This window comes from Globicephala melas, chromosome 9, assembly GCF_963455315.2.
Source record: "Globicephala melas chromosome 9, mGloMel1.2, whole genome shotgun sequence".
Classification (NCBI taxonomy): domain Eukaryota; kingdom Metazoa; phylum Chordata; class Mammalia; order Artiodactyla; family Delphinidae; genus Globicephala; species Globicephala melas.
The window spans coordinates 23,149,028-23,176,696 of NC_083322.1; the positions used below are offsets into that span (position 1 = coordinate 23,149,028).

Below are 27,669 nucleotides of genomic sequence, written 5' to 3' on the forward strand. Positions count from 1 at the left end.
GAAATCATACGTAGGAGCCAGGGTCTTAAGTGAGCACCTGGTTAAAGGGGAACTGCTCTGTTCTGGTTGCGCTGTGAGGTAGTTAACAAATAAAAAGCCACAAAGTCTCATGTGATTCAGCTGATGTTTAATTACAAGGAACCCAGGTTCTTACACGAGGCAGGAGATGGGAGCCAGCAGTTCCCCACAACAAGCCTTTCCGGCCTGAGTGGCTGAGGCTAAGGAGATGGGGACACATGGAACACACGGGTGGGGTGGGGGCTCTGGCACAGTGTGTCCTGCCCAAAGCTGAGGGTAGTGGCCACTGCGGATCTGCCTCCTCGGCTGGCCCAGGCCTGCCGTCACTCCACGAGGTAGGACTCTGTCTCCTGCGGTCGCATGTTGGGTAACACATACAGAGCCACAGCTGCAAGGGCCAAGAACACCATAGGCTTCCACATCCCAAACATGTTCTGTGGGGACCAAAGACAAATGGTGAGTGCCCAGCCTTCTGAACTCCTCCCTAAGCTAGAGATCCCCTGCCTTCTGGTGCTGGAGAGATACCTCAGAAACATCATCATGGTCCAGTCTCTCTCATCTCCTGGGTAACCGCTGCAGACAAATGTGGGCTTAGTCCTGGCACCACTAGGTATCTGGAACAACACTACGTGGATGACCTGAGCTGGCTGCCTGTATTCATGCCCCGTGAGGTGAGAAGAACCAGCTCCTGCGTGTAGGAGCAAACTCAGAAGCAGATTTCAGAGAATCCAAACGGTTGCAGCAAAGGATCGGATGCCACGGCAAGAAAAAGAGGGTAAATTTGGGCCCCTGGGAAATGCAGCAGCATCATTAAATGCTTGACGGAGGAAAAGTGAACTCAAGAGGATGATAAGACTGTGGGGGAGCGAAGAAAGTGCACCAGAGTACAGCAAACATGAGGTTCTTAGGCAGCCCAGACCGTTTGTGGAGAATGATGTCCTTGAAGGAGACTGAAGGAAGTTGGTCACTGGCCCAGGGAGGCAAACACCAGGGTCATTAAAACACCTCCTTGGATAAAACAGGAGAAGTAAAGAGCAGGCTGATGGCAGCCTGCTGTACAACCATTTGTACGTGACTGATAAGCTGGATGAGGGCCTGGAGAGGAACACTCTAGAGGCTCGCCCTCACCTGTAACCTGGGTGAAGATAAGAAGGTGGCTGGTCACCCCTGAGGATGAGGTGAAGCTGGCTGCAAAAGTGAGTACTTTGAAACCACAGGGTCAAGATTAAAAATAAATGCAAAGCTTCATAGGTGAGAACAGTGGACAATGGACTAGATCTAATAGAGGTGAATGGAACATTCTGCCTTGGATCCAAAAAATCAACTGCAGGCAGAGAAAGGGGAGAGAACGCTTAGCATATGCAATGTGCAAAAGGCTTTTATAAACAATACATGAAATAAGTTAGCAATGTGATATTAGTTATCAGAGAGCTAACGTGATCTGAGGCTGCACGAAGAAGCTGCTGTATGGTGTCTTCCTACTTACTTGGGAGCAACCAATGAAGAGAGACGATAAGGGGAAACAGGATTGGAATTTTATCTGATGCTAATATTAAGTCCTTAGAATCTGATTCACAGTTTACTGGCTGTATTACATAACCCCTCTATGCCTTAGTTTTATCACATGTAAAATGATAGCTACCTCAGAGGGTTATTGTGAGAATTAAATGAGTTAATACTTATCAGATGACTAAACAGTGCCTGGCATACAGTATGCATTATGTAAGAGTATGCTCTTTTTATTACTTACGTGGTGTTTTATCATTTATAAAGTACCTTCATATAAATGAACTCATCTGTTCCTCACATGAGGAAGCCAGAGGATTTATCATCCTTTCCTTACATTTGAAGAAACTAATGTTCAGGTTATGCATTTTGCCCACTGGGACTAAGCTCTAAGAAACAGAGACAGACTCACCCAAGGTGTCTGCCCGCTTGTCAGCCACACTTTCTACTCTACTCTGCTGCCTCAGTTTCTGGATGGGAGCTGCATGCTGGGCCGTAGCCAGGCTCTGGGTATAACAGGCTCCTCCAAGAGGACGCTTACCCAGGAGTTCCTTCCTCTCACTCTGGTCAGGCCCGGCTGGGTTTGAGTTGGTGAAAGGTTATGGCTGAATGCTTTGGGTCTCATCCCACACGGACCCAGAAATCTGGGAGTGTACAGGGAGGAACAGGTACAGGGAGAGACCCCTCTCACCAAAGGAGTTAAAGACTGACCGTGGTGAGTAACTGGAATGTCTAAAAGAAGAAAGGAGAAGGGTTGAAGAGAAAAAAAAAAAAAAGTGAGGAGGAAAAAAGGCAGGACAGAAAAGGAAATAGTGATAAATGCTACCCACAAACGCTCCAGCGGCCACTCTGAGCCTATGCAGTGAGCCAACTACACTCCATTTACAGGGGTGTGAGAAGAGAGGGCGGGGGAGTGCGAGTGGCAGGGGGAGCGTGGGAGAGGAGCCAAAACAGGCCAAGAGAGAATAGTTTATGGGTCTGGAAGGGTTCTACCTTGGGCCATGAGACTACATTCTGCCTCCTGAATTTGGTGCCCTGTTGACAGATCAGATTACGTGGACTGGTGCCCAGAATATATCAGTTTGGCTCCCTGAAAACACTGCATTTCTGGTTAGTGGAAACTTCTCACCAATACCACATTCTCTCCAGAAAGCCTAGCTTGGGAAGCCAATTACAATAGAATATGACCCCCAAAAGGGATGTGGCATTCTTGTTCTGATTTTTTGGAGACTAGAATCCCCAAACCAGAGAACTTCTCAGTAGAAAGTACATAATATGATAAGAGTTTGATGCCAGGGCTGAAGGACGAATCGAGGTTCTCCTCATACAGATGACCTTCGGGGATCACAACTCTCCAGACCTCCTCTCTCACCCAAGTGGGGAGGCAGTGATTCCTTATTCTGCCATCCTGGGTAGTGACCGTAGTGAGAGCTTGGCTCTGGGGCTAAACAAAGACAAAGAGCAGCCAGGCCAGCCTTGTAGTCAGACATCAGCTCATCAGAAGTAGTCGAGGGAGCTTTGAAAGTAGCCACAGTGCTGGGATCATTCAACTTTTTCCCAGCCAGAGTACAGAAACTCAAACTATGTCAATGGCGAGCATTCCAATTCCGTGCAAGTTAGGGAGACATTCTCTGAGATGTTATGGGCTTTGCAGTAGCCCAAGGAAAAGCCAGGGCTAAAACTCAGACCTGACTATCACCTGTTGTAAAATGGCAAAAGCAAGAAGCAAGCGGCTCAGAGAAAAGGGAAAGTGGAGAGGCCAGGGCAACCTGCACCCTCCCTCTATCCCTCAGAAGGAGGGGACGCAATACCAGTACCTGCGTTAGGACGACGTCTCAGCCCACCAGCACCAGAGCAAAGCCGATATGACCACCAGGCCTACGAGAGGCAAGGAGAAGATGGGGGGATTGGGGGCAGGGGATGGCTGCAACATATCAAATGAGAAAGAGGCACGAGGAGAGACCAGAGATGAGAGATGGTATAAAAAGACATAAACACATGAATCCAACAGATAATGATGATAAAACAAAGGGAAAAGGGAAAGAGATCAAGAGGTTAAACAACAGGTAAGCGAGAGCAGTGGTATTTCTTCTCCGCTACTCGGGCCTGGTTCTTCCCGTGGGTCGCCTATGGGAGATGCAAAACTGCAAGGGTTAAGCAGCGGCGTAGGTCCAATTCGGGGCCACATTTTTGGCTTGTCATATCCCTCTTATATCTTGTCAAGCAAGGGTTATCTGCACCTAGACCCTTCTTGTAGGTCAGTAACTGGAAAAGTGAAGCTCCAGAGAGTAAAGCTGGGCCTTCCGGATGAGCAGGATGTCTACTTTGCCTGGGTCACTCTAGGAAGGGCAGCCTCCTGCCAGGCCACCTGTCCCTTTGTTAGCCGCGTGTTCTGGCTGTGTTCCACCAAGTCTCAGTGTTCTGGGACATCCCCTAGGAGTCTGATGCTGTCGTTGTGAGACAAAACGCACTAAAACAAGCTAACGATGGAGAAGGGCGAGTTCTTGACTGCAACCACCTTCCAGGGAGAAAATGAATTTGCAGGCGGTAATACATATGCCAGCAGAGTTGCCTGTAAAAGATGCAGGACCCACTGAGGCAAAGGGACACCTCCACATGCAGACACAAGGAATGTACTTGATTGTGATGTAGAAAAATCCAGTTTCGTGTTTAGAAAGCTGGCACATGAGGCAAGGAAATCTATGAGGCTCTGAACCAGCATGTGGCAGGGTATGAAGAATTCAAAGAAATAGAACACTGGGGAAGGGGCTGTGGTTACTCCTACTTTTCACATCCTAAACAATGGTTCTCTGCCATGAGGTTGACAGAGAACTGTAACTGGGTCCTTAGCCAGTGCTGCAGACTGAACTGACTGAACTGCTGAAAATTCCAGATAACTTCGAGATGACTGGGGCATCCCACCACAAGAGACTTATTTTCTTCCCCTGTGTTTAAAAGGACAGAAAGAACCTGTACTGCAAACTGAGGACTTATTCAGGTTCTACTCAAACCCTTCGGAAATCAGAGCCCCCAGTTAACTTCAACCAGGGCAGAGATTCAGCTAGTTATGTTCCTGTATAGATGTACCAGTTGTTAAAATACAGAAATATTTTTGTACAGTTGGTACATTACCCAGGACACTCCCACCCGACCTCTCCAGATCCGGTAACTAAGGGGTCAGACCTCTGGCTGGTCTCCCAAGACCGGCCAACGGCTCTGCTGTAGAGACGGAAACATTTTATCACTTCCGATCGGCCCCGGCCCCCACTCTCATGCCCTGTAATATTACATAGAGCCCGGCAGGCGACAGCAGCCTCTCCACACCCCTCACGGCAACAGAGGTCAGCCCTAATAGGGCACCTCGGGAAAGCAGGACTGGGTGACTTGCCCAGGCTGACAGAAATGCGTGGTGCGGTGCTAGCGGAGGGTGAAGAACCCTCCTGAAGTGAGTAACGAGGGTTATTACCACATAAATGAAAGGAGGCAGGACTCCGACCGCACGCCCCGGTTCCCAGAGAAGGTGCTTTCTGTGAGACAGTTCCACAGCCTTTCCCGCAGAGACTGCTCTCTCCAATCCCACCTCCACCTCCATTTTCCCCAGTGCGACGCCTCAGAGCTTGCTGGCCTCTACTCCTGTAGAAGTCCATCCAAGGGCTGGGTCACACCTGAACGCTGGGCACCTGCGCCCAAGAGCCCATTCCCCACATGATCCTGCCTTTGGCTGTGGTTACCTTTTTGCTCTCAGAAGGCTTGAGGGGGTTGCTTCCCTCTGAAGCTTCATCATCCTCCTCCCCTTGGTCGTTGCCTTCTTCCTTATCCTCCTGGCTGTGGAACTCTTCATATCTCTCCTCCTGGTCTTCTTTGAATTTAACCTCTCTAGGACCTGATGGCTCAGAAACTAGTTCATCCCAGGACTCCTTTGTTTCGTCCTCAATTGCCTCCGTTTCGTCCTCAATTGCCTCCTTCGTTTCCTCTTCTATTTCCTCTTTCGTTTGATCGTCCAAGGCCACGTGGCTGGCCTTGTAGTACAGCACCACCTCCAGACTCTGTGGGGCGGAGGCAGTACAGGATGGGGGATGCTGTTACCTGGAAAGATGACTACCCTCATGACGATGCTTAACTACCTCAAGAACACGCTGCTTCCCACAGTGCACAGACAGCACCGTGTCCTGGGACTGAACTGATGTCCCGCGCACAGTGGGGAGGGTGGCCACACCCAGCCTCTCTGGACCCGTACCACATCTATCTGGCCATTAGCCATTTCCAACCGCTCCCAGAGCTAAAGATTCTGCACCTCAACTGCTGCTTCCTACCCTTGACTGGTGACCCCCCATTTTATCCAGTCCTCTTCCACCTATATGTACACAACTGCTTTGAGTAAATCCCCCTCTTTCCATCCATTTGGTCCTTCTCTTGGGCATGTGACCCAAGAAGAACAACAGGGGCCCCAGAAAATTGCACTGGTCTAACTGAAACAGTCATCCAGCCTAGGGGCTCCAGGTCTGAGTGGTCTGTATTCCACTCTCCCCTTGACCTCACAGGAAAAGGGAGTACCAAACTGCTATTAAGATAGAACTACTCTAGACACATTAGAGATCCCAGAAGCTTCTCTACAAATACCTCATCTGGTCGGAATGGTGGTGAAGGTGATTTTCCTTCCTAGGATCCCCTTTAACTTTCTGCTTATCTGGCTACCAAGGTTATACTCACCTTTCTGGTCTCACAGCTGACCTCAGAACTCTCCAGGCTTGGCTTGGCCACCTTTTTACTTTTAACCCCATTGGCATTCTTATTCATGTTCTTATTGCCATTCGTTCCCTTGGTTTCTTTGGTAACAGAGGACCTCTTCTCTTTGAGCTGGTGAAGCTCTTCCTGGCAGCACTGCAGCTGCCCCTCCAACTGCTCCTGCATGGCCAGGAGCCGCCCCCGCTCATCCACGCTAGCCTGGTACTGTAGCTGCAGCTCCCGCAGCTTGGCCTGCAGTTCTTTGATCTGTTGGTAGTGGAGGCCCAGTTATCCACAGCTGGGCCTACGTGATCAGCCTGGCCCCTGCTTCAGAAATCTCCCTGCTAAAGCCCAGGGGGACGTAGATAATACAGAAAACATTAAACTGTTGAAAATGAGCCTCTAAAGCAGTTTTAGAGGTTCTCCCTAACTTGAGGCACTTGATGACTTACATCTAACATGATCAAAAAAGGATGACTAAAATTATGTTTTTACTGTGAACTGTCAGGGGAATGACAAAAGGGCTAACCCCTTCTGAACCGTGGGGCTTTATTACGTAGTTGTTTTTGATGGGAACTCCTACTTTGCCCAAGCTATTTCTCTAATAGGTACAATCATTACTATAGGAACTGTGTTGTATACTCCTGAGACTGGACCTGGGCTCCTGCACCTCACCCTGGAAACGGAGGCAAGTGCCAACCCTGCTCCCTACTCCCTGGTTTTGTCTTTCCTGGCTTCTGGCAGCACATCATGGCCTCCTTGGGCAGGTCCCAATACTAAGCAACCTAGGCCCACGTGTTTCTTGCTCTCTGAGCCTCTCCCATGCATACAGTGACCCCCACTGGACAGAGGACTACTCTTCGTCAGAGACGATGCCCTCCGTCCCATTCCTAGCGGATGCACAACACTCTGCTTGGCATTATGAGAGATCCAGAAGAAGACACAGCCCTGTCCTTTAGGTGCTTACAATCTAGTTGAAGAGAAGAGACAAGGTGGAATACACACAAACTAAAGAAAATTGGAGGTAAAAAAAATACAACTCTATAGAAGTGCTCTAGGACAAAAGAGAACAGATGTGGCAAAGGGGAAAAAAAAATCATTCAAGGAGTCTTGATGATCAGTAAATCCCAGCACAGCGGGCGCCTGAGAAATGTCCATCAGTGGCACAACAGCCTGCCCAGCCTCTTGGGGTTCAGCCCCTGCTCTGTCCCTCTGACCAGGAGGAGGGCAACTGTACAGAGCTGGCAATGAGCTCCTCTCTCTCTCAGCCTCTCTGAAAGGGCTCCGACCTCCTCTGGCTCTAGGGACTCCTACCTGAAACCCTGCCTCCCTGGTAGCAGTTACCTCGTGCTCCTCATTTTGGGAGGCAACAGTCTTCTCCAAGCGTTCCACGCGCTCCTTGAATTCCTTCTCGCAGGCATCCAGCTCTTCCTTCGGCCCTTTCTGCTTGTCTAGCAGGTTTCTCATCTGCTGCCGCAGCAGGTCGTGCTCCTCCTGGCTGAGCTGGTACATGGCCTGCACTCCCTGCAGCTTGATCAACACCTTGGCAACCGTGTCCTCAAAGCGCTGTGGAGGGCAGGGGAGCGATGACGGCACCCTGAGGAGCCCCTGCACTCCGCCCACTCTCTTCGCTAGGCCCTTTCTTGGGTACAAAACAATGGCCACAAGGATCTGAAGCTGCCCGGGGGAATCCTGTATTTCTTCCCAGAAAGAGCACCATGACTGTGTTGATGAAAAGTCCTGAATCTTAGACTTCCATCCCGATGGAGCATCTCCGTATGAGGCGGGCAGAGTACCTCATTTATTTCCTGTAAGTTAGTTACCCTGCTCAGCTCTGAGCCCACTGCCCACTTCACCTCTTGTGCCCTTCCCCATGACTTCTCTCTTAATAAGACAAGAACCTTCTTCCCCTATCTGACCTGACATCTGGTTACTTTCACCTCCATATCTTCAGGATCGGCAAGTTCGTCGTCCATGCTGCTGCTGACGTAACTCTTGTGACAGGTGTCAGAGCTCCTACTGGTGCCGTAACTCCTCTTATAGGCAATGCTGCTGCTGCTGCTGCGGTAACTCCTCCCACAGGACTCCCCAGTACTGGTGCTCCTGTCATAGCTCTGGAGGACGCTCTCTTCGCTGGCCTGGCTGCTGTTGTAACTCTCGTGACAGCTCTCGTTGTCATCAATGTTACAATCTCTGCGACAGTTCTCGTTGCTGGTGGCCGTGGTCCCATAACTCTTCTTGTAGGACTCAAGGCTCATTTTCACAGAAGGGGACTGGACTTGGAGCATGTGCATTTCTTCCAGGCAGAGCTGCAGGTCGGCCTGCAGCCTCTTCCGCTCCTCTAGAAGCCGCTCCTGCTCCTGCTGCCGCAGCTCCTGCTCAGCCTCACTGGCCTCGTACAGCTCCTGCAGAGACTGCATCTGGGCGATGATCACCTTTGACTGCCAGGAGTGGGCGGGGAAACAGCATCGTTACCCTAGACACTGCAGTCCTTCTAGCTGCACCCCTCCTGGTGCAGACATCTGAGAGCACAGGTCAGAGCACTGCACACCTTACCCTCCCGTCTCACCACAGCCTAGATCTTTGACTTTGCCTACAGGTAACTGGCATGTGTCAATTTTTTGCTCACTGGAGAAAATCTCCCTGGGACAGATAGTCCACGATTTCTGGCCTCCCATTTCTGCTGGTTTCCATATGCTCTGGTAACTTCCTATCTCACAGGAAGCAGCACTGAGTGGATCTCAAGGTCACTCGGGCTCCCTCCCCTTCCCTCTTCTCAGTCAGGTGTATCCATTATCCTGACCTCTGGGGCTCAGTCCCCTCCGCCACCCGCAATTCTAAAATCAGCCCTGGCCTTGAATACGAGCATATGAAGAACTTCTTCCTCAGAAGATGCAGACTTGGAATCAAGGTCTCACTACAAGTCCCTGTCGTAGTGAGGGACTCCTCCTGCCTCAATTCTGAATCTGGCCCCTGGGCATGTTTCCCAGGCCCTCGGGGCCTGGCTCATGCCCAGGATGAGATCTGATTGGTTAAGGGAATATTTTATACCTGGTTCCTGGTGTCTGCTATCCGGGCTGAAATCTGACACCCCTGGAATCTGACCAAATCTCAGTTTGGACTTCCGCTATTCCCTACATCTATCTGCCTGTCTAGGCTAATACCTGAACAAATAGATTGAAATTGAATAAACTTCAATTTCAATGAATTGAAACTGTCTACCTGCTCTTCCTTGCCCCCACTGAGGCCTCAGACCAAATGCATCTCCCAACCCTGAACAGACTTGTCTAGAAATCTCCTTCAGTGTGACCTCAGAGGCATGACCACTTTCTGGTGCTTGAGACCCATGGATTCTCTAGTCCAACGCCTCTGACCAGGCTGTTATTGCCACAAAGTTCCAATGAAGACAGTGAGGTCAGTACCAAGAACCCCACATGCTGGGAATTCTTCCCTTGGAAATAAATGGACTCAGATGTGCCTCATGTAGAACGCCAAAAGGTTACAGATTTTGGTCCCTGGAAAGCTTCCTTCTCGATTACCACCGAGTTCATGAGGAAAAGATGGCATGTTTAGAGTCAGTCCTAAGGGATCCAAACAAACGCTAAGTTGATCTACTTCCAAATACGTCTGGAAAATGAGATGCTGAAGAGATTGAGTCAAATCATCAGGAGATCACAAGCTTCCAGGTCCTCTGGTTTCTAAGTGTTCACAGTGCTTCAACTGGGCATCCATCTGAGGGAGCAGCTAAGGCCGTACCTAAAGCCACATCTTAACGAGCCCCTGAGCGGCTGCGAGGGTGGAGCTCTAGCTTCATCCTTGCGCCTGGCAAAACAGGGCTTCGGAACTCTGACCCCTCTGTGGCGCCCCCTTTCCCTACAATGCTGTTGCCCCCAGAACTATCTCCCTGCCTCTTGCTATAGTTACCTTGTTATGACCACATTTTGAGGACTTAGGCCATTTGGAGTCCTTTGGATTATCCAACACTTCCCGGAAATCAGACTCCTTGAAACGTTGCAGCGCTCCGTGCAGTTCTAATTGTTCTTTTAATACACTTTCTTGATTCTGTATCAGTTTTTTCTGCTTCTCCTGCATGCCTTGGTAGACCATCTGTAGTTCACCCAGGTCTTGTAACTTTGTAAGGAGCTCCTGACTCTGTGAGGCAGAGTGGAAGGAAGAGGGCTAGAACTGTGGTGGTTACACAGCAAGACCTCTGCCTCCTTCCTGCTTGGGACCCTTCCCTTAGGGGGGCTGGCTCTGCACAGCCCATCTGGGACAGGAGGGGAGTCTCTCTTTGGAGACCTGCTAGTTGAGTAGTAACGACCTCATATGTTTGGATGCATTTTGCAGTTTGCAAAGTGCTTTCAAGTGCATTTTCTCCAGACGGACTGAATATCTAAATATAAAATGCTGGACAGATTCCAGAGTATAGGATGTATTTTAAGATTTAGAGCCCTAATCAGCTATATTGAACAGTTTTGTTTGAGGAGGTTGGTGAGAAAGTAAGGAGTGGTTGGTTAAGAAGAGAAAAAGTTCCATCCCCACCCTTTTACTTCTCCCAAGTACAGTCACATCTGGGCAGCTCCTCACAGCTAGCAGCAGCCCCTGGCTGTGATTACCTTGTGGAAGAGACCAGATCTGGGGAGCGGGAACGTGAGCCTGTGCAGCTCTTCGTGCAGCTGGCCCTGCGCCTCCTGCATCCTCCTCTGCCTCTCCAGGAGCTTGCACTGCTCCATCTGCAGCTGCGCCATATCCTTCTGGCTGGCCTTGTACCTCTCCTGCAATTCTGTCAGTCTGAAGAGCAGTGCGTCACACTGTGGACGGGGCAGGGCGCGCAGGGGTGCTTACTCTGGGAGGCAGGCTCCCTGGCGTTTCTCTGCCCCGTACGGTCAGCAGAGCACTCCGTGTTCTCTTACCTCTTGTGATTCACCAGGGTCTCCCACCCTGTAGTCACCTTAGACTGATCACCCCAAGCCGCACTGCGCCCATACAGGCCTAGATGCTGAATGCGAACCCCAGCAGGCTGCTCAGGACTGAAGTTTGGCTCTGCTCTAAATTTTGCCTACTAGTTCTTTCTGAGGGCAGTTTTCGAGGGAGGTTATCAGCGCCCCTCCCTTCTCATTTCCCCACCTCCATTTCCTCTGGTAGATACTATTTTCCCACCCTGCAGGGAATTCTAGTTCCTGTTACTCTCCAGTTGTTTCTGTAACTATGCTCCTTACCAATAAGGACTTACTTTCATCCTAATTTTCCCCATTTTTGTTTTCATAATCAGCTTTAAGAATCTTTAGAGAAGTATGAGCTGTTGCTGAATTTGGGTTGAGAGGACTAAATCATCCCATGATTCCAAAAACCCAAATCTTCTAGTATCAAACTAATCTCAGTGTTCTTTTAGGAGAGGAGAAGAGGCTGGCTCTGTATGCCAGCATGCTTCTCCCTTCCCATAGTTTCTTCCACTAGGAGAGAAAGTGATGAGCAAGTTATGGACCCCCTGGACCTCTAAATGGAATGGGAGGGGCGGGGCAGGGGTGGGGAAGTGAGCCTGGCTGTAGAAAGGCAGGTGGACTATTGGGGCAGCCCATGTAACGACCCCAGTTCTGTGTCTTCTGAAGGCCTTTCCCTGGGGATATAGCCTACTGTTGGCTGTGGCAGGAGCTACTGAGTATTCTGGCAGAAGGCGACTAGCTCCACCATCTTTTGGAATCTTGCACCTCTTTTGCATCATGCTTCAACATTTTTCCATTTCCTGTCAGTGGTCAGGAGCTGAAAGTACTCAACAAGGCTAACTAATAATGACTTGCATTTTACACACTATGGAAAAAAGGGTAAGTGAAGAAGGAAGGCCTTATTTATCACTACCAGGATTTTTTTACTAAAAGAAAGTGAGATAAGAATAGTGTTCTGTTCAACTTAAAGAGGGTAAAATTCAAGTTTAACTACTCTGAAGTCACAGAATAAATCCTGAAAAAGCCTAGGTCCTTCTAATACCCAATTAGCACTCTGGGCACAGACCATGCCTTTTGACGAGAGCACCTACTATCTGCCTCAGAAAACTGGACCTTCTCTTTCTAGTTCTAACAATCATAGTTGTGTATATGGGCCTATGTATATGTTCTTTTCCACGAATGACAAGATACCACTACAGTTCTAACAATAAGGTATAAATGTCTACACAAATGAAATCATGTGTGAAATCTTCAGGTGTTCAGACTGGATCCAGAGGTATTGATTCTACTAAGCTGTGGCTTGGGCTCAAAGTCAAGGTCAAGGCAAAGTTTTAAAGTTAACAGCATGGGGCTCTGCCTGTTTTCTGCCTTTCCACATACATCTGTGATTGGACAGGAAGTCCATCAAGCCTCTTGGTTGGATGACTTCATCTTTTGCCTCTATACCTCCTCTCTCCAAGGCTCAGGAGATCTCACCTCTCTTAATTACAATTACCTTATCAGCACACTTTCCCTTGTCCTCTGGGATGGACTGGGTGGTCTTGAGCTGCTGCAGCTCCTGCCGGCAGAGCAAGAAGTCCTGCTCGAGCTGATCATACATGTGCTTTTGCCGCTCCAGCGCATCCTTGCTGGTCTGGTACAGCCGCTTCATCTCCTGCAGCTGGGCGTGCATCTCTGCATTCTGGGGCAGGGGAGGCAGACCCCGCCATCATCCCAGAAGCCCCCGCGGCTGCACTCTCTCCTCTCAGGCAGGGACTAAAGGGTCCTGTCCTTTCCAGTTCCAATTTCATCCCAGCAGGGACCACCTGAGATGGACCAATCCCTAACAGGCTCTACACAGAGACCTGGGACTTCCTCTTTTGGAAGGTGGGGAAGGGAAGCGGCCTCCTTTTTACAGCTCTTTCTGATTTAAAATCGAAGGAAGCTGAGCGCATCGTGACCCTTTGAGATCACGTTTCCATGAAGCACTTTTTTATCTCCCTCATCGACAGCTCCTCCACAGAACTCCACCACCCCACTCCTCCTGTGGACTTGTCCTCTCATGGGAGGCTCTGCCGTGCTACGTTCTCCCTCACCTGAAGCTTCTTTTACCTTCTCTCTGCTCTCTTGGAAGGAGGCCACGATGCCCTTGAGGTGCTGCACCTCTGCCTCGTGGCAGCGCAGGCTGTCTTGCAGCTGCCGCTGCACGGCCAGCAGCTCGTCCTTCTCACACATGATGCTCTGGTACTGCAGCTGCAGCTTCTGTAGCTGGCACTGTAACTCCTGCGGTGGAGGGGGCCTTGGGCAGTACCTCTGGGATCCTTAACCCACTCACGCTTCTGCTTGAGTCACTCTCAGGCACAGACAGTCTGAGAATCCACTTCTCCCTGCCCTGCACTTACGGGTGTCCTCTCACCTAACAGAGGACTCGAGGGCGGCTGGAGTTCTGTACCTGTGGTGCCGCACAGGTGGCAGCTTGAGCTATTTCAGCACTCAACTCTTATCCCCCTCCCCCCAAACCTCTGGAACCTAAGTGGCCCCTCACCTTGGGGTCGTTGTTACCTTCTCACTCTGGCTTTCTACGACTGTGGGTTTCATATCTTTGAGCTGCTGGAGCTCAGCCTCAAGTTGTAGCTGTACCTTCAAGAGCTCATTCTGCTCATCCTGGCTAGCATCATACTTTTGCTGCAGGGCACAGAGTCTGGTCCTCAGCTCCTCGCCCTGCGGTGGGGAGGATGTGGGAAGAACGGTTACTCTCGGGAATCAGCAGACCCCTCTCCAGACCAGAGTGGTTCCTTTCCAGACGCAGACATCTTGAGGCACTCCCACAGGCCTATGGTTTAGTTTCTTTTCTGCGGCACACACTCGATAACGACTACCATTTCTAGAATGCAATGCTGTGTGATTTCTCCAATTGCTCTCTGGTTGCAGGGCAGGAGTCAGCAGAGCACAGCCTTCCTCTGCGTTCATCCTCCCCGGAAATGGCGACTCCATGTAGGCCCTTCTGCCCTCCCCGATGCCCTTCCCCTGTCAGTGTTTACCTGAGTGACACTGTGGGAAGTCTGAAACCGAAGCACCTCATCCTGTGCACACTTGAGCTCCCTCTGCAGCCGCCTCTGCTCCTCCTCACTGGTCCGGCGATGGTGCTGTAGCTCTTGCAACTCACAACTCAATTTCTTACACTGTGTGGGAAACGCAACAGGAAGGAGGATTTACAACAGGTACCATAGGCTCTCTGGGAACAGGCTTGGGCAGAGTATGTCATTCCTTTTACCGGAATATTCAGTAAAAGGCAAGCAAGTGAGACCCTGGAGTCCTATCTCTTGCCACAGTACCTGCCTCCTTTGTCAGCCTCGTGTCTAAGGAGATGCTGCGGCCACAGGCCAGGAGAAGGTGGGAGCAAGGCCGTAAAGGGGCCTGCCTTTCCCTACCTTGTTCTGCATGTCATGCATCTGCTCCTCAGCTCCCAGCAGCTGCTGTCGCAACAAATGCATTTCAGGATCAGGCTCCAGGAAATCCTCTTTTGAAGTCTGAGACTCTGCTGACTTCATACTCCCTAGTGCTTGGGACTCCAGGCATCTTTCTGTTGCTCTTAGTGTCCTGTAATCCAGAACCCCAGAGTCACGTTTGGGAGAGAGCTCTGCCCGGCATCACCTGCCAAGTGTGCTTGGTCCTGATGTCTTCATTTTAGGCAAAAGGAGCCTTCTATAGTGATTCACCTCTCAAACACACCTAGGAGATTATAGAAAAAGTCCCCAGCACCTCAGTCTGCAAAGGCATGTCTGGCTCTGGGAGACCCTAAGAGTACTAATCCAGTCGGGCTCGAGGCTGGGCCTGGAGTCACGCCAGCTCCAATCTGGCGGTAATATACCATCAGACTGAATCATGCCTGGGAGGACAACAAAGGAATTGCTTCTTATCTGCTCTAGGGCAGAGCAAACCAGACCTAATGCCTAGAATGGAAGAAAACTAAATTTTAGAACTCACTCAATTCTAGTCCTGGGTTGGACCCCAAGACCTACTTCTTGGCAGCATCCGTATCCTTTGGATACCAGGGAAAGGACCGGCTCACCAGGACCGGAGGGAGGCTCATTAGCCTGGCATCTGCCTTCACCAGTTCTACTCAGGGAAAAGCCCAGTCCTAAAGAGCCCCGCCGGCCTCCAGGCTGTACCTCTCACTCTCCAGATCCGCAAGCTGTCCTGTGAGGCTACTGTTGTTCTCTTGGAGGACCTGGTACTCCTCGTTCAGGAAGCGGTAGCGGTCCCGCAGTTGCTGCAACTCTTCTGCAGAGGACAGGCAGAGAGGTGAGATCCCAGGGAGGAAGCAATGACGACCAGCCCACAATTTTCCTGCCTAGAAATCTGGCTGCAGAAAGCTGAAGAGTTTCTTTTTCTAAAGACAGATGAGATACCACATGCAGAGGCTTAGAAGGTAGGGCCCGGAAAGTTCCGCACCGCAGTGAGTCTTTATCCTCTTTCAGTTAGCTGCCCTTCTTTTCAACTTCCCAGAAGATTGCCCTGTGTGCCCATCTTCAAAACCCCAACCAAGGTGTTGGGTAGGGGTGGCAGGGGGAAAAACACCAACCAAGACAGCCTTGAGATTTTTAGGAGCTTGCGAGGGTTTCAGTAAGTTTTTGGTTTACTGAATTTAAAGTTTCCATTCAACTGTTTACAGTTAGTTTCCTCTTACACTTTTAGTACAAAAAGCTGAGAGTGTTAACTGCCAGATGTCATACTGCCAGTGCCGGGCTTTCAGAGACAACCCAGGCATCCTTTTACTTCCTTTATTACCACACCAAATCCATCGGCCTGCACATGGCCAAGAATTCTTTCTAATGATCTTTTATCTCTGACAAAAAAGCCCACCCCGACCAAACCTACAAATCCTCCATCCGCAGGCATCAGCAGAGATCTGGTTGAAATGTCCCAGCACATGTCCCTAAGTTCCAGATACCAATACTTTTTAATGCTGTGATAATAGAAACACCCATATCTGTTTTGTTTCTTCATGATTAAGAATTATTTCTCTCAGAATACTGCTGATATTTAGAGAACACTAGCTTGCTCGAATTAGAATACAAGGCCTATCTTACCTGCTTTGAGATTCAACACCCTGAAATTCACTTCTAATGTTCCCTCTTTAGTCCAATCAAAAGTCCTCGGCATACTCCAGATTATCATAGAAGGAAGGAAGGAAACTAATCTTTAATGAAAACCAACCACGTGCTAAGCATTAGACTTGATGAGTCCAGCCTCGGGTTCAGTTGTATGTGAGTGCCTTCAATACACTAGGCATTTCATTTAATCCCCCAAATAGTCATATAAGGTTTTCTTTCTTTCTGTCTTTTTAAATAAACTTTTAGTTTTAGAAGAGTTTTAGATTTACAGAAAAGTTGCAAAGATAGTGCAGAATTCCCCGGGAGTGTTCTCACCTAGTTTCCCCGACTGTTAACATCTTCCCATGGGTACATTTGTCATGACTAAGGAATGAACACTGGTACTTTACTGTTAACTAAATTCTATACTTCATTCAGATTTTTCTACATTTTCCCTAAGGTTCTTTTCCTGTTCCAGAATCCCATGCAGCTATAAAGTTTTATTAATCAATTTTTATAGCTATGGAAACTGAGGTCCAGGGAGATAATAACCAGGCTATTTATCCTGCTAATTAGCAGAGCTGAGATTCTGAACTTGGGTCTGTTTAACTCCAGCCCAAGCGTTCCCACTGTGCTGGCCTCCCTCTCCTAGTACACCAGCCCAAAAGCGCTTCTGAGAGGCCTGCTACAGCTGGGAAAACTTGCAGTTCTTTGATTCCTCGTTGATTGCCTCTGCTTGACCTGGCCTAGTACAGGGCCTCGCATTATACCTAGATCATAAATCTAGCCTCAGAATAAAGGCAAACGCTCTGATGTCATGAAACCTAGCAGCTAGCTGGGAGACTGAGCAGAGCTCTAAGCTTTTGAGGACTCACGTATTACTGGAAATAACCTCTGTTCCTCTCCAGCTGTCTTGTGCTCTGGTTTGCTGCCCCCTAAAGCTTCTACTTGGGGAGGACTAAAGGAGGCTAAAAATTAGCATTGTGGGCATTCTGGGACTTGGGAGCAGGACTGGGAACCCCTCACCCCAACCCACACAGAAAGTGACCCAAGCAAAGCACCACGATGCCAGGGCAGTGGGAAGCTTTCCAAGGTGACAGGCCCCTATACGCCCACCCCAGAAATGGAAACTTTTTCAGGAAGGGCTTTAGCATAGGCAAATCAACAAATGCCCAATGGCTCTCTGAGGAAGAATTCTCAGGGTACAGCTCCATGGTGCTATTTCTTACACCATTACAGACTGGTTATATGATATCAAGTTTTTCTCTCTTACAGTCTTGAATCCAACATGGAAGCTTTTTCTAGAGGCTCCCAATTCATGATCTAAGCCCACCTTCCACCATCTTCTTGCGTACTATTTCCCTCTGCTTGATTTGACTGACAGACCAGGAGGAGGGCTGGCTTTCTCATACCTTGCATCTCAGAGAAATCTGAGAGACTTAAACTATTGGATACGTCAGAGTTCTTCATTTCTATTTCTGCACGGAGGGAGGTGATCTCCATCTCATACTCTCCTCGGATGCGCTCCATGTCCTCGAGTTCATTCTGCATCCGGCAGAGATCCTCCTGCAGGGAGGCTATGTCACTCTCATGTTCAGTCGCAGAGTCCTCCGCTGCTTGCCGCAGATTCTGGATCTCAGCCTGGGCCAAATGCAACTCCTGTTCTATTTCCTGAAGTTCACTTTCTTTTTCATGCTCTAACAGGGAAATCTCCTCCCGTAGAGACCGCAGCTCACCTGCAAAGCCCAAAGACGATCTTGAGATGATCAAGAGGACAAGTGAACTAATCTACCATATTCTAGAAGCACAAAGTTAAAGGCAGACTTATTTCTTATCTGGAAACTCCCGACAACCTGCTCTCTACCCCATCAGAGAAGTATAGCTTCACCTGATATGGAATAAAGGGAATACCTAAGAAGAGAACAGAGTGAATCTATGTAGCAAGGTGCAGTAGAAAAGTAGATCTTGAGGTTTGGCATCAAAAACAAATTAGGCTCCTCCAAACAAAAAGTATTAAGTGCTTCTATGAAATCGCCTGACAGTTAAAGACCAAACCTAATTTACAGCATTTTACTGATGCCCTGAGTCTTTCCAAAAAGCCCCTTACTAAAAAAATTTGCACAGACTATTCTCATCTATTCAGTCTGGGAGCTTAGAACTCACAAAGCCTCAGATCTCCCATGAACTGCCTGTGTAAGTACTGGTCCCAAAACAATGTGTATTTAGAGCTCACAGCTGAAATTCAAATATAGGTTCATCTCATGAGAAGCAAACATGGGAAAATAACCTAGATGCCAATCAATAAGGGATAGCTTAAACTGAAGAAGGTAAAATAGAATGCTGGCAGCCATTTAAAAGAAACTGGCAGATCCATAGAGAAGACATGAGAAAGTTTCCATAATATACTAACTAGGAAGAAAAATGAGCTGTAAAATACATGGTATTATCTTATTTTTGCAAAAAATATTCATATGTATAATATATAACACAAATATACAAAGACATAGAAAAAGATCTGGAAAGATATATGTCCTAAACCATACAGCACAGCTGCTTCCGAGGAATGAGACAGCATGTGAGAGGGGCTTTTACTCTCCACATCATATATATCAGTGCTGTTTGACATTTCACAACAAGCCTATATTTTATAATAGGTTTTAATTTACAAAAGAAACGTGTCAGAGCTCTCAGTATCCGTGGAGCATCTCAAGGTTTCTGGACAGACGTACCCATCCAGGATCAGGAGACTAAAAGTGGAGCGAGAGTAAAAGGCACTGCCACCAACAGAGAATTCAAAATTTGGGAGTCAGGATTCAGGAATTAGTGAGGATTGGATTGGGAGGGTCAGGACCTTCCCACAAACTCTTTGCAAGGCACACTGTCCCCATCCCTTGCCCCCAACTCCTGTTCATTCTACTCACCCTTCAGATTTCAACTTTCCCTACCCTCACCCCCAACCTCCTCAAAAAATTAAGCAAAGCCCTCCATTAAATGCTCTCATAGCCCCTTGTACTTTTTACAGTGTGTGTGTGTACATAAAACGTTGGTCTCCACTTGTAAGCTTCATGAAGACAGGAAACATGTCTGTTTTTCTCACCATTACAGGTTCAGGATCTGCCAGAGAACCCAGCATAATGCACTCAATAAATATTTGCTGTATTCATGCATAAATGAGGCAGGGATACATCTAGTCCACACACTTTTACTGAGGACCACGGGTACAGAATTACATGTTCGGGGTGGGAGGGAGACTCAAGAGGGAGGAGATATGGGGATATATGTATATGTATAGCTGATTCACTTTGTTATACAGCAGAAAGTAACACACCACTGTAAAGCAATTATACTCCAATAAAGATGTTAAAAAAAAAAGAATTACATGTTTGGGTATTTTTTTAAAAACTAGAACAGAACATGGAGGTTTGAGAATAAAAATTTGGACACACTGCAGACATAAATGCTGAGCGGACCACGTGTCTCGGAGGCGAGGGTACGGGGTGGGAGTGGCACGGGGGTAGGTCTCCTGCCAACCTTACACGGGCGGCTCCAGCCACATCTTTGCCAGTCTCTCCTTCTCTACAACCATCCTAGCTGTCTCCTCTCTTCAGTCTATTTGACAAGTATTAATTGATCACCCCTGTGCCAAGTCCAAACATCTCCACTTAGATTCTCTGACTTCCTTCCTGTTTGAAGGAAACAAAGCCCTTGCTGTTTCCACTACTGAACGGACACACAAGTCAACCGGCCATTAGGATAAAGGCCTGGGTGGGTTTTCTGTTGGAGGGCTGACCAACCTCTACTTCCCCACTTTGCCCTCAATGTTCGGGTTCAAAACTCCCTTAGGTTCTCCTCTGGGGTCTAGCCCTAAAAAATGACATTCTCAGATGCACTGGGGAACGGAGAAAGGTCGCGCTCTGCCTCAGAAAGCTCTTAACTAGAAACACAGAGGGGCGGAGGGGTGGGGCTTGCAGACAGGCCCCAGGGAGGGTCTTATCGGGAAGATGGACGGGGCGGGCCGGCTGGGAGGTGGAAGGGCCTGACCAGGGTTCTGAAGAGCTGGCGCCGGTTGACAGTGAAGCTGGGGCCGTCAGGGCGAGGCCGAAGACCCGGGGAGGGGGACACAGTGAAGTCAGTTCTCACTCACTGGTTATGGCCTCCATCTCGCCGGAATCTCCCTCCTACCCCGCAAGTGGTCTCTCTGAGGGGGCCTCCCGCCGCCAGCCGGTCCCAGCCCCCAAGGGGCTGCGGCGGCCGGAACGGCCTCTCAACACCAGCTACCTCTGAGGCCGCGCGCGCCCCCTCTTGGCGGAAACGGGCAACGCACGTGCGCAAGGACTCCGTTTGCTCCAGCGAGGTGGGGTTTGGGCGCCTTCACCAGACCCGCAGCCCCACCCCCATCCCCGCGCTCAGATGAGATCCAATGCTCTACTGGATCCTTTCCTCCATCAGATCAACATGATCTACTGTGACCCATCCCCCCAAAACCCAAACACCAGAAGCTCTCCCTTGACTTCATTTCCCTTATTTCTCTGCTTCTCTTCAAGACATGTCTGCGGGAATTATGGGTACTCACCTTCTCCATTTCACCTCCCCTTTCCTCTTCGATCCCGATACAATCAGGCTTCTATCTTCACTGAAATGTCTCAGAGCCCTCCATCTCGCCAAATCCAATGGCCATCTTACTTGACTTAGCAACTTCTGACACCACTGATCACTGTCTCCTTGAAGCACTTTCTGCTCTTGGCTTCCAGGTCATCAGATGCCTCAGTAGTTCCTCCTACCTCAGTCTCTTGTTCATTTCTCCTCCTCTATTGGACTTTTAAATTCTAGAGTAGCCCTGGGACTAGACCCTTTTCTCTCCTCTTTCTATATCTCTCCATGTGATTTCATGGTGATCTCCCTTGGATTCAAATGTCATCTATATGCCAATGACTCCCAGATTTATATCTCCAGTCCTGATTTCTTCCCTGGTTCTAGATTCATATACCCAGCTGCTTCCTTAATATATTTACTTAGATGTCAATAGCCATTCCAAACTCAACATGTAGAAAACGTGTCTTAAATGGTTCCTCTAGCCCCAAAATTTGTTCCTTGTCAAGCTGTCCTCATTCCAATAAATGACACCACCATCTATTCAGTTTCTCAAGGTAAAGTCATCTTTCATGTCTCTCTTATCCCCCAATCCAATTCAGCAAGTCCTGAGAACTCCAACTTCAAATTACATTCTCAATCATCTCCATTTCTACAGCACTGATCCCTCTAATCCAACCAATCACCATCTCTTGACTATTGCAGTTATTTGCTGACCAGATTCACTGTTTTGACTCCTTTCTCTTCATCCAATTTCCATACAGTAGCTGAAGTGCTCTTTTAAAAAAGTAAAGTGGGGACTGCCCTGGTGGCACAGCGGTTAAGAATCTGCCTGCCAAGGCAGGGGACACAGGTCCGAGCCCTGGTTCGGGACGATCCCACATGCCGGGGAGCGACTAAGCCCGTGCGCCACAACTATTGAGGCTGCGCTCTAGAGCCTGCGAGCCATAACTACTGAAGCCTGTGTGCCACAACTACTGAAGCCCGTGTGCCACAACTACTGAAGCCCACGCACCTAGAGCCCATGCTCCGCAACAAGAGAAGTCACCGCGATGAGAAGCCCACACACCGCAACGAAGAGTAGCCCCTGCTTGCCACCAGCCCGCGCGCAGCAATGAAGACCCAATGCAGCCAAAATAAATAAATAAATTTATTTTAAAAATAAATTTAAAAAAAAAATTAGCCAGCCTCCAGCCCTGGCTAATACCCTCCCATGTTTTTCCACTATACTTAGAATAAAAGTCAAACCTCTCAGCTGACCCATAAGGCCCTCTGTAATCTGAACTCTGCCTGCTTCTCAGAACTCTCTCTTACCCAAGTCCTCCACATGCATTTTGCTCCAGCCACAACAGCCTTTGTTCTGTCCCTCAAACACATGAAACTCATTCTTGCCTCTGACCTTCTGCAGTTGCTGGTTCATCTGCCTGGTGTGCACGTCCCTCAGATATTCCTCATTATTCAGGTCTTAGCTCAAATGTCCTCTTCTCAGAGGACTTTTATAACTACCATATAAAAAATAAACTGGGCTTCCCTAGTGGCACAGTGGTTGAGAGTCCGCCTGCCGATGCAGGGGACACGGGTTCGTGCCCCGGTCCGGGAAGATCCCACATGCCGCGGAGCGGCTGGGCCCGTGAGCCAGGGCCGCTGAGCCTGCGCATCCGGAGCCTGTGCTCCACAACGGGAGAGGCCACAACAGTGAGAGGCCCGTGTACCGCAAAAATAAAATAAAATAAAATAAACTTCCATCTTACCCCATCTCTCCATATCATATTGTTATATTTTCTTCATAGCATTTATTGCCACCTGAACTGGTGGTGTTTGTCTATTTTCTGCCTCTCCCCATTAGAATGTACTCTTCATTAGGGGAGGGATCTGGTCTATCTCGTTCATAGCAGTTCCTCCAAGTATACAGACACTCAATAAATGGTTGACAAAACATTTAAATTAGCCCTATTTTACAGTTAAGGAACTGAGTCTCAGAGAGATAAAAGTGACTTGCCCAAGATCACAAAGCTTGTTATGTGGCAGAGTTGGGCTCAAGAATCTAGGTGACCTGAGATCAATGCTCACACTCTTTTCCCTGAGCAACATAGCTCCTGCAGTTTCTCTCCTTCCCCTCCCCTCCCACCTCAGCCTGTTTATTGTCTACTTTTCCTGCATCTACCTTTGCTTACATCTTCTTTCCTTTCTCTTTCCCTCCTCCTCTCCCACCTTGGCTTGCTCCTCTCCAGGCCTGCTTGCCGGCCTCCCTTTTTTTTCCATTTATACTTCTCTTTTGGCTTGATCTCAGTTCTCCCTGGAGAGTCCCTGCAGTTTTCTAGGACAGCTCCCAGGAACCTTCCAAAAGCCCACAGATGTAACAAAACCTGCCTCTTTATTTGGCGGCGCAGTGGAATGTGGGACGACTGCCTTGCTGCTTCCCAGACAAAGGCACGTGGGTGTTAGAAGAAAGGGCTTTTGGGGCCACCAGCTCGGTGTTAGGGAGCAAAAGAAGCATTCTTATCTGCCTCCCTTAAAAGATGCAGAGAGTCCCCTCCAGCCACTTCTCATTGGCTCACTGATCTTCCCATGATGCCCTTGGAGGGACAGGCAAAAGCAATCTGGTTTGGAATTCAACCTTGACTACCTACCTGTGGCACTGACCAGGAGAACAAAGAGAAAAAGGGATGCAGGTGTGAGGGGGAGAGACTGAGGAGAGAAAAAGGAGAGAGCCTCGGAAAGGGGGTGAAATGGGAGGGCAAGAAAGGGAAGGAGGGGGAACAGAAGAGCCAGTTAGAGGTGCAAAAAGAAAGGAAATTAGGTAAAGAGGAGGATGGAGAGGCAAGGAGAACAGGGCAAGAATAGTAGAAGAAAATGAGGAGAAAGTACTGCATTCGGTTCCGATGGTCTGCTATGTCTGCTATGCCTCAGCCAAACCCTCAAGAAAAAAGTACTTGGATGACCACCTGCCCTCCAGTCCAAGCGCTAGGACTTACCTTGGAGCTGCTGAATCTGCTTGGTGAACACCTCTGCCTGCTGGGCGCTGGCCAGCCGCTCATCCTCCAGGAGCCCTGCAGTGACGGGGAAGCTGGCATCAGGCCTGGGATCCAGTGCCTTTGGGCCCAGGCCCTCTGGCCCCATCACAGGCACTCACCCTGCAGCTCCAGCGAGTCGTCCTCATGCTGCCCTGCCAGTTCCCGGGTCTCCTCCAGCTCTGCCACCAGCTGCAGCACCTGAGCCCTCAGCTCCTCCAGCTCTGTCTCCGTGAGGCTCAGGCCCCGGTGCTTGCCAACCGACAGGGAGCCCACGCTGCCACCTTTCTGCACTTGATCATCCTCTTCTTCCACCTCTTCTTCCTCTTCTTCCTCCTCCTCTTCCTCCTCGTAGAGAGCTGGGAGTAACACTTCCCCTAGGAGAGACCCACCCCCCGCCACCAGCGAGTAAGAGCCAACTTCCTTTCCACAGGCCTTAGAGGGCCCTCCAACTCACTCTCCCAGGGCAGAGATGGTATAATAGTGCCACCTGGTGTCCCCCAAAGAGCCCCTGGGCAGGACGTGCATGCATGAGGAGGCTTCAAGTGTGAGAGTCAAGTTTGGAGGAAGCCCATCCCCCTCCCGGGCCCTTTCTGGACCAATGTTGCCCCTGGTGGCCTCCAAGTACTGCCTTCAGGCAGACTGGGCAGCCAGGTGCTGGCTCAGCTATGTGAAGCTGGCACAAGGATACCTGCTTCTTCCATCCTCGTCTCTGGGTAGCAGGACAAGTAGTCAAGAAAGATTCAGACACTGGGTGTATCTTTAAGCCAAATAGGGCAAGAATTATAGTTTGGGGGTTTGTACAAAGTTTACAAATGGTCCAGGTGGCTTGTGAGAAACTAGCCTTTCCATAATAAGTAAGGGTTGCCTGTCAGCAGGTAGAGAAAGAGAACATCTGAATGAAATGACTCTAAATGTTTTATTGGACAAACACTGGGGCCCTTTCAAATATATTCTATCGAATAGTCTTTTTGGAATTTTCTACCAGGTCCACTTTTCTTTTCCCTGCTGAGTGTCAGGAGATCTCCCTGCTGACCACAAGGCAGTTTTAAGGGGGAAGTCATAGGTTGTACTTGGGTGTAAAAGATAGCCTGACATTTTAACGCGTTAAGAAACTGGGGTGTGCGAGTCCTCAGCCTCTGGCTGGCGAGCACGCCCTCCTTTGCTGCAATGCAGTTCCTCTAAATAGAAAATCTTATCTGGATGGCAATAGTTTGCTTTGTTTTAAAATTTGGAATCTCTGATCTTTGTCCAATAACCACAGCCTAAGGTTCATCTGGGACCCCTTGCATCATCTGTCCCCCTTGGGGGAGCAGGATCGTCCATATTGAGTGTGCATAGGGACCCTTCACAGGAGTCCTGGAAACAGGACCAGCATCCTTCCAGGCTCCTGGTGTTGGTGGGGATACATGTGTGTTGGGAGGTTGGTTGGCCTTCTCACCAGCCCTGCTCCCAGGCTCCCTCTTTCAGGCGGTAAGATAGCCTAGAGAACCAAAGCCACAAGGCTTCCATTTGAAATTAGTGGTGGTGGCACCAGAAAGACAATTCACATGCTCACTTCCCTGCTTTTCAAAATAAGAGACAGCTTGGGATCTGGGTCTGGAGGCAGTGAGAACAAACCCCCTGCTGACAGGCTGCTTCAAAGCTCTGTCCAACAAGGCCTCTTTCTCTGTCTGGCAGCTCCCCTGGGACACACAACCTGGTTACCTGGTGATTAGGACTCCAAAGGGATGTACCCTGAACTTCCCTCAAGCCCTGAGCCCTGAGGAGGGGTGGAGGGGGCTGAGCTGAACTGGGGGGAAGGGCTGTGTCCTGGCTCAGAGTTTTGGGGGTCAGAGGGAGGAAGGAGAAGTGAAGGGAAATTGGGTGAGGGGGATGGAAAGAAAGCTTTTTGGGAAAACTCACCCTCCATAGCTTGCATCCCCCGCCGTTCCAGGGACCCCCAGCGTTGGCCTTTCTTCCTCTCACAACCCTCTGATACCTCGTAGGAGCCTGAAGTGGTCACTGTGGGTCCTGTGAGAAGGAAGAGAGGAGGGATTGTGGGATGGTAGGGGCGGCTGGGGAGCAGCTGGCGGGGGGAAGGGACACACCTTCTAGCCCTTTGGAGCCCTGGGTTTTTCATCCCGGTGGAAGTACTTGGCTCACTCTGCCAAGAGCTGCAATTCTCCTCCCCAGGCCGCCCCTCACGCTGGGTCTACGGAGACACCGCCCTGCACTGCCCAACCTCTCCTGCACCCCCGTTCCAGGCTCCTCTCCCTTGCACAGGCATAAAGGGTGTGTGTCTCTTTAGCCCAGAGGGAACGGGGGGAGATGGGCAGGGATGGCAGAGGGCGCGACCCAGTACAGAAGAGGCTGAAAGGCTGAGGTGGAAGGGGAAGGGGTTGATGGCGGGCAGGGGTCGTGTGGGAAGGGACTCTGCACCGGAGCCGCTCCCCTCCCCTACATTCTCTCCCTGGACTTCGTCCACCCCACCCCCGCCCCGCGCTCAGAATAGTTGGGGGTCCGAGCGGGTGCAGGGTTTGGAGCCCCCAGGGCTGGAAGCACCGTTGGTCTGGAGAGACGAGACTGAGAGGGCTCAGGGGAGAGACTGCCAGGGAGGATGCGGCCGGTGTGAGGAAGACCCAGCCCGGAAAGATGGAGACCGGGCCTGGGTGGGAGGCGGGATGGAGGGAGGAAGACTTAGGACGTAAAGGTGGGGAGCAGCGGAGGGCGGAGAGGACGTGGGGGTCTAGAGGGAGGAGAGATGGAGAAGAGGAAGGAGCGGCGATGGAGTGGTGAGGGAGGGGCGCTCTGACCTGGGCCCGGGCAGCTCCAACCCGCGGCGCCCGCGCCGGCCCCGGCGCCCGCGTCCATGGCCGCTCGCGCCGCCGCCGCTGCCCGGAGCAGACGACGCCGCCGCCGCCGCGAGGCCGGGGACCGAAGCCGGATGCTCAGGGGAAGGGAGGGCGGGCCGGCCGAGGGGGCGGGGCCTGGCTGGGCCACCTGACACCTCCCCCGCCGCCGCCCGGAAGTCAGCCCACCACCGGAGCTCCCGGACCCCGTGCCGGCGGGAGAGTACCGGGAGGCCGAGCGAGCGTGTCCTCGGACACGCCCCAAGGCCCGCGCCGAGGGAGCGACCAGATGCCCTGGTTTGGCAGTGGGTCCTGCTGGCAGTTGGCTGAGCTGGGAGACCGCTCTGCGCCATGTGTCAGGGTCCCGTCCTGCTCGGTGATGGGGGAGGAAAACCACAAGGATGGACAAATCCTCCCGGCCTGTTTTCTCCAAAAGCACGGATGCTTACACTCCCCTCGCTTCCTACGGAGCAGGTCGGAGCTGCCGCCCAGCTCGGCAGTAAGCGCGGACCCCCGGCCGCCGGCCCCAGCCTCAGAGCTGCGTGAGGGCAGGAGGAGGGAAACCAAGGCCAGGATACTCGAACCTCGGGGCCCTGATCCCTCTGCTGTCCCCGCGCCTCCACCAAGCCAGAAGCAGGGACCCTCTTAAGAGGGGCCGCTCCGTGGCCCTACGCAGTCCTTAGTGTCCGAAGAGCGCTTTTCTCCACCGCCTGCCTTCCCACCTGGCTCCATGCCCGCGGGGCTGCGAGCCATGACCCTCACTCAACCTAGCCCCTGTAGCCAGCTCACAGTGGGCACTGCTGATTTTCACTCTCATGGAAGGGAGATGTGAAAGCTCAGAGGGCTTATTTCACTTACTTCATCATTCATTCAAGGAACGTCTACCGTATGCCAGATCTTGACGAAGCAATTGTTCTCACATCTATGCAGGTCTCAGCCAGGAAGAAAAAAAAAAAAGGGTACACTTGGG

At 50.4% G+C, this 27,669-nt stretch overlaps 1 protein-coding gene across 10 annotated transcripts; it reads right to left on the minus strand.

Annotated features, from left to right (window-relative positions):
- Nucleotides 1-110: 110 nt before the first annotated feature.
- CCDC136 (coiled-coil domain containing 136) lies at nt 111-27,669 on the minus strand. Of its 10 annotated transcripts, XM_060305354.1 has the most exons (19): nt 26,664-26,792; nt 25,774-25,881; nt 23,991-24,245; nt 23,833-23,907; nt 17,680-18,003; nt 15,344-15,455; nt 14,603-14,771; nt 14,213-14,353; nt 13,734-13,892; nt 13,284-13,454; nt 12,688-12,873; nt 10,866-11,060; nt 10,174-10,401; nt 8,190-8,690; nt 7,594-7,815; nt 6,235-6,516; nt 5,256-5,570; nt 3,342-3,448; nt 111-452 (listed from the first exon to the last, which is right to left on the minus strand). In XM_060305354.1, exons 1-18 carry the CDS (start codon nt 26,719-26,721, stop codon nt 3,347-3,349), a joined length of 3,603 nt encoding a protein of 1,200 aa, XP_060161337.1. In that variant the 5' UTR covers nt 26,722-26,792; the 3' UTR covers nt 111-452; nt 3,342-3,346. The 10 variants fall into 10 exon arrangements, with proteins under 10 accessions (XP_060161337.1, XP_060161339.1, XP_030709586.2 ...); XM_060305356.1 differs by lacking the exons at nt 3,342-3,448; nt 26,664-26,792 and adding an exon at nt 27,558-27,669; XM_030853726.2 differs by lacking the exon at nt 3,342-3,448.